The 16866-nt window shown below is 40.0% G+C and overlaps 1 protein-coding gene across 3 annotated transcripts in view; it reads left to right on the top strand.

Annotated features, from left to right (window-relative positions):
• Positions 1-16528, top strand: part of LOC137005340 (diacylglycerol kinase delta-like) — a 45227-nt gene extending 28699 nt beyond the window's left edge. For 2 of the 3 annotated variants that reach the window (XM_067366185.1, XM_067366186.1), the window contains exons 13-30: positions 4075-4169; positions 4246-4345; positions 4455-4731; positions 5096-5227; positions 5298-5426; positions 5506-5599; positions 5682-5792; positions 8125-8221; positions 8541-8648; positions 8725-8838; positions 8951-9085; positions 9170-9324; positions 10917-11028; positions 11147-11239; positions 11379-11498; positions 13041-13158; positions 13234-13364; positions 14783-16528. In XM_067366185.1, the coding sequence (XP_067222286.1) occupies positions 4075-4169; positions 4246-4345; positions 4455-4731; positions 5096-5227; positions 5298-5426; positions 5506-5599; positions 5682-5792; positions 8125-8221; positions 8541-8648; positions 8725-8838; positions 8951-9085; positions 9170-9324; positions 10917-11028; positions 11147-11239; positions 11379-11498; positions 13041-13158; positions 13234-13364; positions 14783-14872 (2211 nt within the window). In that variant the 3' untranslated portion in view covers positions 14873-16528. The remainder of the gene's footprint in view (positions 1-4074; positions 4170-4245; positions 4346-4454; positions 4732-5095; positions 5228-5297; positions 5427-5505; positions 5600-5681; positions 5793-8124; positions 8222-8540; positions 8649-8724; positions 8839-8950; positions 9086-9169; positions 9325-10916; positions 11029-11146; positions 11240-11378; positions 11499-13040; positions 13159-13233; positions 13365-14782) is intronic. The other variant, XM_067366187.1, reaches the window with a different exon arrangement.
• Positions 16529-16866: the final 338 nt, after the last annotated feature.

Genomic DNA, 16866 nt, shown 5'->3' with positions numbered 1-16866 from the left:
TTTCCTCTCTTCCCAACTGCTGTTCGGTGTTTCCTCTCTTCTCATCGGCTGTTCTGTGTTTCCTCTCTTCCCAACTGCTGTTCGGTGTTTCCTCTCTTCTCATCGGCTGTTCGGTGTTTCCTCTCTTCCCATCGGCTGTTCTGTGTTTCCTCTCTTCCCAACTGCTGTTCTGTGTTTCCTCTCTTCCCAACTGCTGTTCTGTGTTTCCTCTCTTCCCAACTGCTGTTCTGTGTTTCCTCTCTTCCCAACTGCTGTTCTGTGTTTCCTCTCTTCCCAATGGCAGTTTGGTGTTTCCTCTTTTCCCAACTGCTGTTCTGTGTTTCCTCTCTTCCCAACTGCTGTTCTGTGTTTCCTCTCTTCCCAACTGCTGTTCTGTGTTTCCTCTCTTCCCAACTGCTGTTCTGTGTTTCCTCTCTTCCCAATGGCAGTTTGGCGTTTCCTCTTTTCCCAACGGCTGTTCTGTGTTTCCTCTCTTCCCAACTGCTGTTCTGTGTTTCCTCTCTTCCCAACGGCTGTTCGGTGTTTCCTCTATTCCCAATGGCAGTTTGGTGTTTCCTCTTTTCCCAACGGCTGTTCGGTGTTTCCTCTCTTCCCAACGGCTGTTCAGTGTTTCCTCTCTTCCCAACTGCTGTTCGGTGTTTCCTCTCTTCCCAGCTGCTGTTCGGTGTTTCCTCTCTTCCCAGCGGTTGTTCGGTGTTTCCTCTCTTCCCAACGGCTGTTCTGTGTTTCCTCTCTTCCCATTGTCTTTTCTGTGTTTCCTCTCTTCCCAATGGCAGTTTGGTGTTTCCTCTTTTCCCAACGGCTGTTCTGTGTTTCCTCTCTTCCCATTGTCTTTTCTGTGTTTCCTCTCTTCCCAACGGCTGTTCTGTGTTTCCTCTCTTCCCATTGTCTTTTCTGTGTTTCCTCTCTTCCCAATGGCAGTTTGGTGTTTCCTCTTTTCCCAACGGCTGTTCTGTGTTTCCTCTCTTCCCATCGGCTGTTCTGTGTTTCCTTTCTTCTCAACGGCTGTTCGGTGTTTCCTCTCTTCCCATCGGCTGTTCTGTGTTTCCTCTCTTCCCAACTATTGTTCTGTGTTTCCTCTCTTCCCATCAGCTGTTCGGTGTTTCCTCTCTTCCTAACTGCTGTTCGGTGTTTCCTCTCTTCCCAACTGCTGTTCGTGTGTTTCCTCTCTTCCCAACTGCTGTTCGTGTGTTTCCTCTCTTCCCAACTGTTGTTCTGTGTTTCCTCCCTCCCATCGGCTGTTCGGTGTTTTCTCTCTTCCCACCTGTTGTTCTGTGTTTCCTCTCTTCCCATCGGCTGTTCGGTGTTTCCTCTCTTCCTAACTGCTGTTCGGTGTTTCCTCTCTTCCCATCGGCTGTTCTGTGTTTCCTCTCTTCTCATCGGCTGTTCTGTGTTTCCTCTCTTCTCAACGGCTGTTCGGTGTTTCCTCTCTTCCCATCGGCTGTTCTGTGTTTCCTCTCTTCCTAACTGCTGTTCGGTGTTTCCTCTCTTCCCATCGGCTGTTCTGTGTTTCCTCTCTTCCCAACTGCTGTTCTGTGTTTCCTCTCTTCCCAATGGCAGTTTGGTGTTTCCTCTTTTCCCAACTGCTGTTCTGTGTTTCCTCTCTTCCCAACTGCTGTTCTGTGTTTCCTCTTTTCCCAACGGCTGTTCTGTGTTTCCTCTCCTCCCAACTGCTGTTCGGTGTTTCCTCTCTTCCCATCGGCTGTTCTGTGTTTCCTCCCTCCCATCGGCTGTTCGGTGTTTCCTCTCTTCCCACCTGTTGTTCTGTGTTTCCTCTCTTCCCATAAGCTGTTCGGTGTTTCCTCTCTTCCTAACTGCTGTTCGGTGTTTCCTCTCTTCCCAACTGCTGTTCGTGTGTTTCCTCTCTTCCCAACTGTTGTTCTGTGTTTCCTCCCTCCCATCGGCTGTTCAGTGTTTCCTCTCTTCCCACCTGTTGATCTGTGTTTCCTCTCTTCCCATCGGCTGTTCTGTGTTTCCTCTCTTCCTAACTGCTGTTCGGTGTTTCCTCTCTTCCCATCGGCTGTTCTGTGTTTCCTCTCTTCCCAACTGCTGTTCTGTGTTTCCTCTCTTCCCAATGGCAGTTTGGTGTTTCCTCTTTTCCCAACTGCTGTTCTGTGTTTCCTCTCTTCCCAACTGCTGTTCTGTGTTTCCTCTCTTCCCAATGGCAGTTTGGTGTTTCCTCTTTTCCCAACGGCTATTCTGTGTTTCCTCTCCTCCCAACTGCTGTTCGGTGTTTCCTCTCTTCCCAACGGCTGTTCGGTGTTTCCTCTCTTCCCAACTGTTGTTCTGTGTTTCCTCCCTCCCATCGGCTGTTCGGTGTTTCCTCTCTTCCCACCTGTTGTTCTGTGTTTCCTCTCTTCCCAACGGCTGTTCTGTGTTTCCTCTCCTCCCAACTGCTGTTCGGTGTTTCCTCTCCTCCCAACTGCTGTTCGGTGTTTCCTCTCTTCCCAACGGCTGTTCTGTGTTTCCTCTCTTCCTATTGTCTTTTCTGTGTTTCCTCTCTTCCCAATGGCAGTTTGGTTTTTCCTCTTTTCCCAACTGCTGTTCTGTGTTTCCTCTCCTCCCAACTGCTGTTCGGTGTTTCCTCTCTTCCCAACTGCTGTTCGGTGTTTCCTCTCTTCCCAACGGCTGTTCGGTGTTTCCTCTCTTCCCAACTGCTGTTCTTTGTTTCCTCTCTTCCCAATGGCAGTTTGGTGTTTCCTCTTTTCCCAACGGCTGTTCTGTGTTTCCTCTCTTCCCAACTGCTGTTCGGTGTTTCCTCTCCTCCCAACTGCTGTTCGGTGTTTCCTCTCCTCCCAACTGCTGTTCGGTGTTTCCTCTCTTCCCAACTGCTGTTCGGTGTTTCCTCTCTTCCCAACGGCTGTTCGGTGTTTCCTCTCTTCCCAACTGCTGTTCGGTGTTTCCTCTCTTCCCAACTGCTGTTCGGTGTTTCCTCTCTTCCCAATGGCTGTTCGGTGTTTCCTCTCTTCCCAACGGCTGTTCGGTGTTTCCTCTCTTCCCAATGGCAGTTTGGTGTTTCCTCTTTTCCCAACTGCTGTTCTGTGTTTCCTCTCTTCCCAACGGCTGTTCGGTGTTTCCTCTCTTCCCAATGGCAGTTTGGTGTTTCCTCTTTTCCCAACGGCTGTTCTGTGTTTCCTCTCTTCCCATTGTCTTTTCTGTGTTTCCTCTCTTCCCAACGGCTGTTCTGTGTTTCCTCTCTTCCCATTGTCTTTTCTGTGTTTCCTCTCTTCCCAATGGCAGTTTGGTGTTTCCTCTTTTCCCAACGGCTGTTCTGTGTTTCCTCTCTTCCCATCGGCTGTTCTGTGTTTCCTCTCTTCCCATTGTCTTTTCTGTGTTTCCTCTCTTCCCAATGGCAGTTTGGTGTTTCCTCTTTTCCCAACTGCTGTTCGGTGTTTCCTCTCTTCCCAACGGCTGTTCGTTGTTTCCCCTCTTCCCAACTGCTGTTCGTTGTTTCCTCTCTTCCCAGCTGCTGTTCGGTGTTTCCTCTCTTCCCAGCGGTTGTTCGGTGTTTCCTCTCTTCCCAACGGCTGTTCTGTGTTTCCTCTCTTCCCATTGTCTTTTCTGTGTTTCCTCTCTTCCCAATGGCAGTTTGGTGTTTCCTCTTTTCCCAACGGCTGTTCTGTGTTTCCTCTCTTCCCATTGTCTTTTCTGTGTTTCCTCTCTTCCCAACGGCTGTTCTGTGTTTCCTCTCTTCCCATTGTCTTTTCTGTGTTTCCACTCTTCCCAACGGCTGTTCGGTGTTTCCTCTCTTCCCATCGGCTGTTCGGTGTTTCCTCTCTTCCCAGCGGTTGTTCGGTGTTTCCTCTCTTCTCAACGGCTGTTCGGTGTTTCCTCTCTTCCCATCGGCTGTTCGGTGTTTCCTCTCTTCCCATTGGCTGTTCGGTGTTTCCTCTCTTCCCAACTGCTGTTCGGTGTTTCCTCTCTTCCCAGCGGTTGTTCGGTGTTTCCTCTCTTCCCAGCGGCTGTTCTGTGTTTCCTCTCTTCCCATTGTCTTTTCTGTGTTTACTCTCTTCCACATGGCAGTTCGGTGTTTCCTCTTTTCCCAACGGCTGTTCTGTGTTTCCTCTGTTCCAGGTGCAGCACATTCTGACTTATGAAGACTCCGTTGCTGCTCATCTCTCCAAAATCTTGACGTCCGATCAGCACTCTGTGGTCATTTCCTCTGCCAAGTACGTACTGTATATGTAAGCAACGGTGTGTATTTCTGTTCGTTGCAGCCTGCTTATCTAAAAGTGTGTTTTTCAGAGTTTTGTGTGAGACGGTAAAGGATTTTGTTGCGAAAGTGGGACGTGCATATGAGAAGAACACAGAAAATTCAGAAGAATCAGAGGCCATGGCTAAAAAGGTCAGCTGTGATTGGCTATTAGATGACTTGCTGTTTTGTGATTGGCTTTTGAAAGCTGGAAGTGTTTTGTGATTGGCTGATGAATTACTCAGGATGTTTTTGTATGCAGTGTTGTGTGCTTAAAGAAAAGTTGGACTCGTTACTGAAGACGCTTAATGAGGAAGCCCAGGCCACCAGTGTAATGACTGCGCCTCCGCCCACCATCGCCGAGGAGCAGGTTGACGGGGAGGGTGTGGTGTTGGCTCCGCCCACTGCCCCGCCCACAGTCACGGCTCCTTGTTCTCCTCGACCGCCTGCCGCTATCTTCAAACCTCGTGAGCAGCTGATGTTACGTGCCAACAGCCTGAAGAAAGCCATCAGACAAATCATAGAGCACACGGAGAAAGGTAAATGAAAAAGAGAAAAAGGTGCTTCATCTCATTTGATATTGACATTTGAACATGTAAAAAAATCTGACTTTTTCGTGTTTAAGTGTTATTATATGGTCCCCGGTGCATCTACCAATCCAGAAAACGTGAAAAAGGACAACCCAGTAACTTGTTTTGGCGACAAGTGACTGTTGAAAAATATATAAGTCATTGAATCATTCATTCAAAAGATTCGTTCAAAAACACTGATTCGTCCAGTAATGAAACAAGTATTTATTAATAAGCCATTGAATTCATTCAAAAACATTTTTTTAAATAATCCATTCAAATAAATTAAACATTTGTCCAGCAATTAATATTCTGTCATGATCTGGTCTTTCAGCGGTGGATGAACAGAACGCTCAAACGGAGGAAGGTTTGCCCTCACTGCCTGCGGAGGATGAAGATGAGGATGATGATGCTGAGCGATCATCTCTGCTGTCATACAGCAACAGAACGCGAACCAGCAGAAGAGGTGAGGCTCTTGAAACGTGCAAACACTCGTTCCTGAAGTACAGCGTCACTTATTTTTCTCTCTATCTCAGTGTCTAAGACTCCATGTGAGAAGCTCATCAGTAAAGAACGCCTATCCATAGGCAGCTCCGCCTCACTTCCTACACAGACAGGAAGTAGAGAGAACATGCCCATGCTGAACACCAAGATCCTCTACCCAAGTAAGAGCAGCAGTCGTCAGTGAATCGGCAGAGTCGTTGATGTTGTTCAGAAGCTCATGATGTGTGTTTTCGTGTTCAGGTCTCAGGGCGGGTGTGTCGGGCTCTTTCAGCGGGTCAGTGATCAGCAGGCTGTTGGTCAACGCCGACCCATTCAGCTGTGATCCAGAGAACCTGTGAGTCACATGATCTTTTTCTTCACCTTGTCAACAATCTCCTTTAAATGGACTGATGCGAGAGTGCCTCTCTGTGTTTTAGGGATCTGTACACAGAGAAATGTGTGATGAATAATTATTTTGGAATCGGTCTGGACGCCAAAATCTCTCTGGACTTCAACAATAAACGCGACGAGCATCCGGAGAAATGCAGGTATGCAAACTTCAGCATCTGATCATGATGTTTTGAGAGCCTCTTCTGCTCTCAAAGGTCTTGTGAGGGTCACATGTCCTCACTAATTTAAGGAAATATCATGACATCAAACTTGTCAAGGACATTTGATGTTGACACTAGTTGAAAAGATGCATAAATGGTCTAAATGATGTTTGTAAATGTAATGATGTGAACAGGTTTCTGTGAGTCGGGTTAAAAAGGATTAGTTTACTTCAGGATTAAAACTTAATAATAATTTACTCCCCCCCCCCCCCCCCCCATTTCATCCAAGATGTTCATGTTTTTCTTTCTTCAGTTGAAAAGAAATTAAGGTTTTTGAGGAAAACATTCCAGGATTTTTCTCCATATAGTGGACTTCACTGGGGTTCAACAGGTTGAAGGTCCAAATGTCAGTTTCAGTGCAGCTTCAAAGAGCTCTACATGATCCCAGACGAGGAATAAGAGTCTTATCTAGAGAAACCATTGCTCACTTTTTTTTAAAAAAAAAGTGACCTTTCCAACATGATTACGTCATGCGTGGCACATCACAGAGCAGTGCAAGACGAGCATTTGTGGTTAAAAGGTATATAATTTTTTATTTTTTTTAGAAAATGAGCAATGGTTTCTCTAGATAAGACTCTTATTCCTCGTCTGGGATCATGTAGAGCTCTTTGAAGCTGCACTGAAACTGACATTTGGACCTTCAACCCGTTGAACCCCAGTGAAGTCCACTATATGGAGAAAAACCCTGGAATGTTTTCATCAAAAACCTTCATTTCTTTTCCACTGAAGAAAGAAAGACATGAACATTTTGGATGACATGGAGGAGAGTAAATTATCAGGAAATTTTAATTTGAAGTGAACTAATCCTTTAAGAGATATAATTACTCCATAGCGCCATCTAGCATCCAAGTGTTAGGCTTTTAAGTATCTGTTATAAATATATGCATCTTATGAGCTTTGACTTATCATTAGGGTATTAGGAAGGTTGTTCTTTGTGAAACTGCCCAAAACACTATGCATTGTAAAAACAAATACATTTAAAGGTGCCCTAGAAATAAAAATTTAATTTATCTTGGCATAGTTGAATAACAAGAGTTCAGTACATGGAAAAGACATACAGTGAGTCTCAAACTCCATTGTTTCCTCCTTATATAAATCTCATTTGTTTAAAAGACCTCCGAAGAACAGGCGAATCTCAACATAACACCGACTGTTACGCAACAGTCGAGATCATTAATATGTATGACCCCAATATTTGCATATGCCAGCCCATGTTCAAGCCATTACACAAGGGCAGCCAGTATAAACGTATAAACGCACAGCTGAATCATCAGACTAGGTAAGCAAGCAAGAACAATAGGAAAAAATGGCAGATGGAGCAATAATAACTGACATGATCCATGATATCATGATATTTTTAGTGATATTTGTAAATTGTCTTTCTAAATGTTTCGTTAGCATGTTGCTAATGTACTGTTAAATGTGGTTAAAGTTACCATCGTTTATTACTGTATTCACAGAGACAAGAGCCGTCACTATTTTCATTTTTAAACACTTGCAGTCTGTATAATTCATAAACACAACTTCATTCTTTATAAATCTCTCCAACGGTGTGTAATGTTAGCTTTAGCCACGGAGCACCATCAAACTCATTCAGAATCAAATGTAAACATCCAAATAAATACCATACTTATGCGATTAGACATGCTGCATGACGAACACTTTGTAAAGACCAATTTTGAGGGTTATATTAGCTGTGTGAACTTTGTTTATGGTGTTTAAGGCAAGCGTGAGCACAGGGGGCGGAGAGCAGGAGAATTTAAAGGGGCCGCAGCCTGAATCGGCTCATATTTAATGATGCCCAAAAAAAGGCAGTTAAAAAAAATTAATTAAAAAAAATCTATGGGGTATTTTGAGCTGAAACTTGACAGACACATTCAGGGGACACCTTAGACTAATATTACATCTTTTAAAAAGACGTTTGGCACCTTTAATTGAGTTTGAAAACATTGAAATGTGCAGATTGATTGATTTTAATTAAAAATGTCTAAAACACAAGGAAGGAAAATATTGAACGAGGGGATGAAAAAAATGTGAAATGAACAGACTGAGAACTTAATATTATTAGATAAACACATATTTGGACAAAGTTTTTCTTTGGGGTCATTTGCAGTTGGAAAAAAAAGGTAATAAATCAATTTTATTGCAATACTCAGCATATTGCAAGATGCTTAAATTGCAATAATATCGTGTCATTGCTTAAGAATTGTGATAATATCATATCTTGGGGCCTCTTGATTCCCATCTCTAATAACGTGTGTGTGTTTAGGAGTCGGACTAAGAACATGATGTGGTATGGAGTCCTGGGCACCAGAGAACTTCTGCACAGAACATACAAGAACCTGGAACAGAGAGTTCTGCTGGAGGTGAGTGTCTCCAGAATGTGTCTGTGAAGTTTCAGCTCAAAATCCCCCACAGATCATTTATTATAGCTTGTCAAATTTGAGCAGAAACACACCATTTTTGTGTGTGTCCCTTTAAATGCAAATGAGCTGCTGCTCCAGAAGAGGGCGGAGCTTTAACAGCTCAACAACAACAAAGCTGGAGAATCTCACGCAGGCAAAATGAGGATTGTCAGTAACGGTGTTCAGCCTTACATTGTTCAAACCGGAGTCGACACTGATGGAGAGACTCCATGTTTACAAGGTGAATCGACCTAACCTGAGTGAGTGTGTGTGTTTGTAGTGTGACGGCAGGCCGATCCCTCTTCCCAGTCTCCAAGGAATCGCCGTGTTGAATATTCCCAGTTACGCAGGAGGAACAAACTTCTGGGGCGGAACTAAAGAGGATGATGTAAGTTTGTGCATCTCCTTCCTGTGTGTAATACTGAAGCGTTTGTGTTTCTCACGCTCTGTGTGTTTGTTTACAGACGTTCACGGCGCCGTCGTTTGACGATAAGATCCTGGAGGTGGTGGCTGTGTTCGGCAGCATGCAGATGGCTGTTTCTAGAGTTATTAATCTACAGCACCACCGTATCGCACAGGTACACACTCGTGTTTTGTCATTAACTCGCTTCTGGCTACAATTTTTTCACCAAAATATGGTTGACTAGTACACAGATATGATTTTGTAAGGAGTGTTTGTGTCTTCATCAGTGTCGGACAGTGAAGATCACGATTCTGGGAGATGAAGGTGTACCTGTGCAGGTGGACGGAGAGGCCTGGATCCAACCGCCGGGATACATCCGGATCCACCACAAGAACCGCACACAAACCCTCACCAGAGACCGGGTCAGTGCGTACGAGCGGCATCATGGGAACTCGAGATGAGGCTCTTGGATAATAAAACTCAACTCAAATATGGCTGTTTTGCAGGCGTTCGAAAACACTCTGAAGTCGTGGGAAGATAAACAGAGAGGGGAGATTCCTCGGCTGGTTTCCCAGCATGCATCGCAGCCGGAGATCGTGTCTGAAGAGGAAACCACTCAAATCAGCCTGTTCGGACAGGCGGCCGGGGCGCTGATACACAGGTACACAGATCTGATGTTCAGATTTGAGCATTTAAATACATGAGTCACTGACGAATAAGGCTTTTAAAAGTGTCAAAAAACATAATGATATAATTAATTTTTGAAGTGTTAATAATGAGATTTTGTGGTTTTTATATTCAATTAACACTGCTTTTGTCATTTTTTACAAGATGGAGAAAATTTGTCACCAAAAAAGTCATTTGGTTTAACCAAAATTTCGGTTTTACCGAATGACACTTTTGGTTATACTGAATGACGATATTTTCAAACAATGCTAACAGGCTGATATCTAGCTAGCAAACAAAAGGACAATCAAACATTTTATATTTAGTACAAGTTTTTAAAATATTACAACATTTCGCATGTTTTATAGCGGTTGTACCGAATGAGCAAAAACATGAATTTATCAAATAGTTGAGAGAGTTAGTTACTTTGCTTCATGACCATGTGGCCCTTTGCAGGTGTCTGAATGATGTCACATCCTGTCACATGATACTGACTGCATGACTTGATCCAAAATGGTCCCTTTATATTAGTTACTCTGAATGACATCAATGAAATTCATTTTTCTGAACATTGTTTCTCATAACAAAGCAGCGACTTCTACACATGTACACATTTGTAATGTCTAATTGATGCTTTTCTCATTTAACACAATAATGACTTTAAATTTTGGAGGTAATTTCACAGCCAAATTTGATTAGATTAGATTACATTAATTAATCGCCACATCATGTAATTAATAAAAAAAAAAAAAATAATAATACATGCCATTTGATATTATTTGTGAAATTTACTAGCGATTTCTGAGTGAATTTTAAGTAAATCCCACACCAATTTTTTTTAATCGATTAATTCCCACTGTTAATAGTAATTATGATTTTATTATGATTAAAAATACAACTATTTAACAAAATAAGAAATATGTTATAATACCACTATTGTACTGTAAAATAAAAAATGAGTAATAAAATTTATTTTATTTTAAATTAAAATTTGTCTTAATTTCTCCATTACCATTACATGAATTTTTCAAATAGTTAAATTAGAGTTAGTTACTTTGCTTCACGACCATGTGGTCCTTTGCAGGTGTCTGAATGATGTCACATCCTGTCACATGATATTGATCCAAAATGGTCCCTTTATATTGGTTACTCCGAATGACATCAATGAAATTCATTTTTCCGGACTGTCTTTCTCATATGAAAGCAACGACTTCTACACATAATTTTATTTTGCACTATGTTGATATATGATGTTATAAAATAATGCCAGAATAAAACAAATACATTTATTACATTTTAAGATATTTTAATCACAAATGAAATGGCTGTATTGGCCTTTGGACGGTTAAACCGAATGACCTTTTGACACTTCAAAATCTTTAAAATACCTTTATATGTAGGAAAATATAATTAAATCCTTTTGGATTCAATAAAAGAGATCTAGTTGTCATACTTTGGATGTCATATCTTTGTTTTTTATTTTTATTAAGGCCTTTGGACATAAAAATGACCTGTCACATCATTGACCCACACATATATACATACTGTATATACTTAACATGCTCAAACGTGTGTGTGTGTGTTTAGTATCAGGGAAGTGGCAGAATCTCACCACACCATCGAGCAGGAATTGGCTCACGCGGTCAACGCCAGCTCTAAAGCCATGGACCTGGTGTACGCCAACTCCAAAAGCAGCGGGGTGAGTGGCGTCTGTCAGCTGTCAATCACAGCGTGTTGGTTATGACATGATGACTGCTCTCGTTTGGTTCAGATTCAAATGAGTGTATAACCGTGAAATGACGTGTATGTGTTTGTAGGGACTGACCTGTAACGTTGTGATGGAGATGGTCAGTAACGTCAAAGCTCTGCACAGCGAGACCGAACTGCTGCTCACGGGAAAGATGTGCCTGGTGAGTGAATCCTGCAGAGAAATGAGTGTGTTTACTGTGTCAGAAAAATGAATGAGAGAGATTGTACCACCAATTTCCTGGGTGATCATTTACACCTGGATGATGAGAGTGGGAAACACTTTTGTTTGTGTCTCTGCAGCAGCTGGATCCTCCTCAGAGAGATCAGCTCAGTGGTGCGCTGGCTTCTGTCACTCAAGAGTTACGCAGACTGACGGACATCAGCTGGCTCGGTCAGCTCATCGACCCGGCCGACGACGAGGTGACGCACTGCTCTTTTTAGGGTGTTTTGGTGTCTGTATTCTAGGGCTGCGTGATACTGAAAAAAACTGATATTCAGTTTTTCTGTTATATAAATTGCAGTAAAAAACAAAAATACAGGAATTTTCAGCAGTTGACTTGAATAGCTGTACTTGGAAATTCTTGGTGAGTTAATCTGCATAGAAAACATTTACTTTTTACTCTAAAGACTTTTTTTTAATGGCAAAATCCTTTTAGGGCTCAAGAGTTTAGGAAAAGCTCCAGTGTAATAACTTTTTATGAACTTGATTATTGGAGCAAGTTTTACAAGAAATTTCAGTCTTTCTATTTCCAAATTTCATATTTAATACAATAACACATTTGTAACGTCTATTTGAGGCTTATCTCATTTAACACAATAATGACTTTAAAATTTAGAGGTAATTTCACAGACAAATTTGATGTGCATTTGATTCGCGATTAACTAGATTAATTAATCGCCACATCATGTAATTAATCGAATAAAAAATATTTAATACATGCCATTTCTTTGAAAATTTTCACTCAGAAATCGTAAATTTCACAAATAATATCAAAGTAAATCCCACACCTATTTTTTTTAAATCGATTAATTCCCACTGTTAATAGTAATTATGATTAAAAATACAAATGTTTAACAAAATAAGAAATATATTATAATAACACTATTGTACTGTAAAATAAAAAGAGTAATAAAATGTATTTTAGTTTTAAATGAAAATTTGTCTTAATTTCTCCATTACCATACTAAAATAGTAGAAATATAAAAATATAATACACACTAAATATTTTCCAAATAATATTTTACACTTATTTACAATATTAATGTTTCATCAATATTAATTAGAGCTGTCAAGCAATTAATTTTTTTTTAATTTAATTCATTAAATAAAATTAAATAATCTAGTTAAATAATCTAGTTATTCGCGAATCAGTTGCACATCAAATTTGGCTGTGAAATTACCTCCAAATTTAAAGTCATTATTGTGTTAAATGAGAAAAGCATCAAATAGACATTACAAATATTTGTTGAACTTGTAAATAAAACAAAGATTATTGAAGCAAATTTTACAAGAAATTACTATTCTTTAAAAATTTCTTGCCATTTCTTTATTATTTGTGAAATTTACTTAATTTTTTAAGTAAATCCTACACCTATTTTTTTTTTTTTTTAAATCTTGATTAATTCCCACTGTTATTATGATTTTATTGTGATTAAAAATACAAATATTTAGAAATATAAGAAATATATTGTAATAACACTATTGTACTGTAAAATAAAAAAATGAATATTAAAATTACTTTTATTTTGAATTAATCTTAATTTCTGTATTATCATGCTTTTATTTTGACGGGTTGCCGGCAAATAAAAATATGCGCTGCTGTTGTTCATTTACACACATGCAGCTCATAACACTAGCGCATATGTTTATTTAATTAAATCGCAGCTATATATATTATTTTTATTTAGAAATACTGTACAGCCCTACTGTATTCCAGTGTATTAACGTGTGTTTGCATGCAGGGTCAGCTGTCTGATTTCTCCAAGCGGAGTCGCAGTGCAAAATTTCGCCTCGTGCCCAAATTCAAGAAAGACAAAAACAACAAAAATAAAGAGACGTGCGCCGCCCTCAACATGCCAGGTATAACCGTGACCGTCACCTCTCACCTCTTCCGGTGATTGTTCATGAGTGTAATAGTGTGTGTTCTCCGAGCAGTGAACACGTGGGGTGTGGATGAGGTGGCCGTCTGGTTGGAGATGCTCTGTCTGGCGGAGTATAAGGAGATCTTCATCAGACATGACATCAGAGGACCAGAGCTGCTTCAGCTGGAGAGGAGAGACCTGAAGGTATGACCAAGTCCAATGATAGATGCACACATATAGATGCTTTACTTGTGGTGTAATCCAGGGCTTTTCAAACTGGGAGACTCGGGGTCTAGAGAAAAACAGGATGAATACATAAATAGCGAAGATAAGATGAAACTATTTTGATTTAAAATAAAATATGATATAAATAAATAAACTTAGTTAAAATATATAAATAATTGATTATATATAAAATAATAAATAAAATTTGATTTAAATAAATGATAAATAATTTTATTAAAATAATACATTTTATTTAAATAATTACATAAATACTACCAGGGTTATTATCGTTAACTAAAACCATAATAAAATTCATTACTTAAAATGAAATAAAGTTAAAATATATCTTAAATTTATTTTATTTCAGATAGTTGCCAAGACATTTTTATTTAGTTTAAGTTAAAGTACTAAAATCACTAAAATTAAATAAACTGAAACTTAATAAAAACTATATAGACATTTTAAGAAAATTTCAAACGCAACAAAATTACTAAAATTTAAAACAAAATTAAGAGTTACATTTTAGGGTTGTCAAGCAATTAAATATTTTTTTATTTAATAAATTAACCTATTAATGAATCTAGTTAATCACGAATCAATTGCACATCAAATTTGGCTGTGAAATTACTCTCAAATTTAAAGTCATTAATGTGTTAAATGAGAAAAGCATCAAATAGACATTACAAAAAATATTTTATTTGCTTCAACATAGAATTTATTACACATAAAAGTTTAGACTTCATTTTTCGGGGGAACTAATGTGTTTTTTATTAATATGGAAAAATAATTTTTTTTTTTTTAATGAAATGATACTCTGAATAAGAAACTAAAACTGCCAGTAGGTGGCGGTAAATGTCTAAATGTGTAAGTCATTGAATCATTCATTCATTTGACTAGTTCAAATGGCTGGGATTAAGTAAATGGCTCTCTTTATGAATGAGTCATTGAATCATTAGTTCACCTGATTTGCTCAAAACACGGATTCATCCAGAAACGAAACTCCCGCTTTGTATCTCTCTGAGATGCACAACAGTTCTGCTCTGGCTTTACAAGTAGTATTTTTTTTGGCCAAATTGAGCAAAAGCAGTATGAATTCTAGGATGAACTATGTAGGTCTGGGGTGGGTCGGGTGTGTTAAATGCATTGAATAATTTGAATCGTGTTATTTTTAATAACTATTTAATTAAATTAATGTGTTAAATCAACAGCCCTAATATTAATATGAAAATCTATAGCTGCCTTTTAAATTTTAGGATGGAGGTCCTTCACACAAAGGGTCGTGACATCCAAAAGATTGAAAACCACTGTTATAATCAACAATACTTTGTGTACTACTCAAATGTATGCTATTTGAGTCAAGAATTACAGACTTAAAGCATGTAATGTTTGTGTGTCAGGACCTGGGCGTGGCTAAAGTCGGCCATATGAAGCGGATCCTGCAGGGAATCAGGGATTTGAGTCGAAACAGCACAGCCAGCGAAGCCTAGACTCTCCGCAGCCAATCAGATGCCTCGTTCGGACGTGACGTAGCTTCACCCAGCCAATCAAATGCTCAGTCACGCCTGAAACCAGCCATACACCACCCACCACCTCATGAGGACCAACGGCGACTCGACTCGACCAATCACAGTGTGCCTTCTGTTTTCCACCTTTGTGACATCATCGCTTTGGGGAACACTATTTTACTACCTACGAGGGGGAGATTTATCAAGAGCCATCAGAGTGTCATACCAATTTCACAGAAGGGGTGGATGGAGACTGTCCAAATGACCATTCAACCAAATGAAAATTCAACTTTTGAAGACAACATGGAATCAAACTTTCACTTCCTTAAAGAAAGAAATGTTTGTCGTCTTAATCTATCAATGTTGACTAACTTTCTCCACCTCGGAAACAACTTCTCATTTCTGCTGATGTCATCAAGGCCCTGTGGGCAGGGAAAAACTCATAGCCCATGGGAATCCAATCAAATCCCAAATAGATAACATTAAGTCCCACCCTACATTATTTCCAGTTTTATTTTGAAGTGTCACTTTTCAGAATGTGGTCTTAAAGCTTCTTGGCTCTGTTCAAAACCTAGTGAGCTGCCGCCTACAACATAGACAGCTGCCTTCTTAGGGCACGAGAGACCCTCAAATGATTTCCAGTGCGTTTGATCCTCCAATAAGCATAAAATATACAACATATGTAAAATACAGTGTAATATTTAGTAAAAAAACTTTTACATTTATAAGCGACTTTCATCATAAGCGACTTACATTGCATTCAAGGTATACCTCAAGTTCATATTTTTGATGATTAGCATTGTTCGCTAATGCTATTCCCTCCAGGAATACAAAACTGGAATGAGAGGTAGAGTTGTGTGTCATCAGCATAGCAGTGATAGGAAAAAAACACATTTCTGAATGACCACGAGATGACATGTAAATAAAGAAGAGAATCGGTCCAAGCACCGAGCCCTGAGGCACTCCAGTATCTAGATGTTGCGACTTAGACGCCTCACCCCTCCACGACACCCTGAAGTGTGACTATTTTCATTGATTAATTCCTGTATTGAATGAAGTCTTTGTCCACTTCATTATACATGTGATGCTACCTGTGGATTTGGCTTAAAGAAGGTAGTTCAAAACAGTCAGGAGTGCCTTAAGATGCTGTCTTAACAGGCAGCTCACTAGGTTTGAGCTTTTGAGAAGGAAATGCACCAACACACAGGCAAAAAAGCATCATGAGAACTTTAACATGTTGTGGTGACAATCAACAGACTCTCTGCTTTGCCCCGCCCCTCTTCATCCTCTTCCTGGATGCCTTAACGTTCACATATCAGCCTGGAATCTCTATCTGCTCTGTCTGAATCTATAAACCATCTGATCCCGGAATGATCCGGACATGCCAACCAGAAACCAATGAGCGGTTTCAGACCAAATGTTTGGTCTGAAAAAGCTGCTGTAAACATTTAATAGACTACATAGTTAAAGGGATAGTTCACCCAGAAATGAAAATTTGATGTTTATCTGCTACCCCCAGGGCATCCAAGATGTAGGTGACTTTGTTTCTTCAGTGATTTTTAACTCCAACCGTTGCCGTCTGTCAGTCGTATAATGCATGTCAATGGGAACTTCATCTATAAGAGTCAAAAAAAAACATGCATAGACAAATCCAAATAAAACCCTGCGGCTTGTGACGACACACTGATGTCCTCCGACACGAAACGATTGGTTTGTGCGAGAAACCGAACAGTATTTATATCATTTATCATCACATCAATGTGTCGTCACGAGCCGCAGGGTTTAATTTGGATTTGTCTATGCATGTTTTTTTCTGACTCTTATAGATGAAGTTCCCATTCACACGCATTATACGACTGACAGACGGCAACGGTTGGAGTTAAAAATCATCATTTGTGTTCTACTGAAGAAACAAAGCAGATAAACATCACATTTTCATTTTTGGGTGAACTATCCCTTTAAGTTAAGTTCTATCT

Source organism: Chanodichthys erythropterus, chromosome 17 (assembly GCF_024489055.1).
Source record: "Chanodichthys erythropterus isolate Z2021 chromosome 17, ASM2448905v1, whole genome shotgun sequence".
In the NCBI taxonomy this organism is placed as follows: Eukaryota; Metazoa; Chordata; class Actinopteri; order Cypriniformes; family Xenocyprididae; genus Chanodichthys; species Chanodichthys erythropterus.
This window is presented reverse-complemented; position numbering and strand designations above follow the sequence as displayed.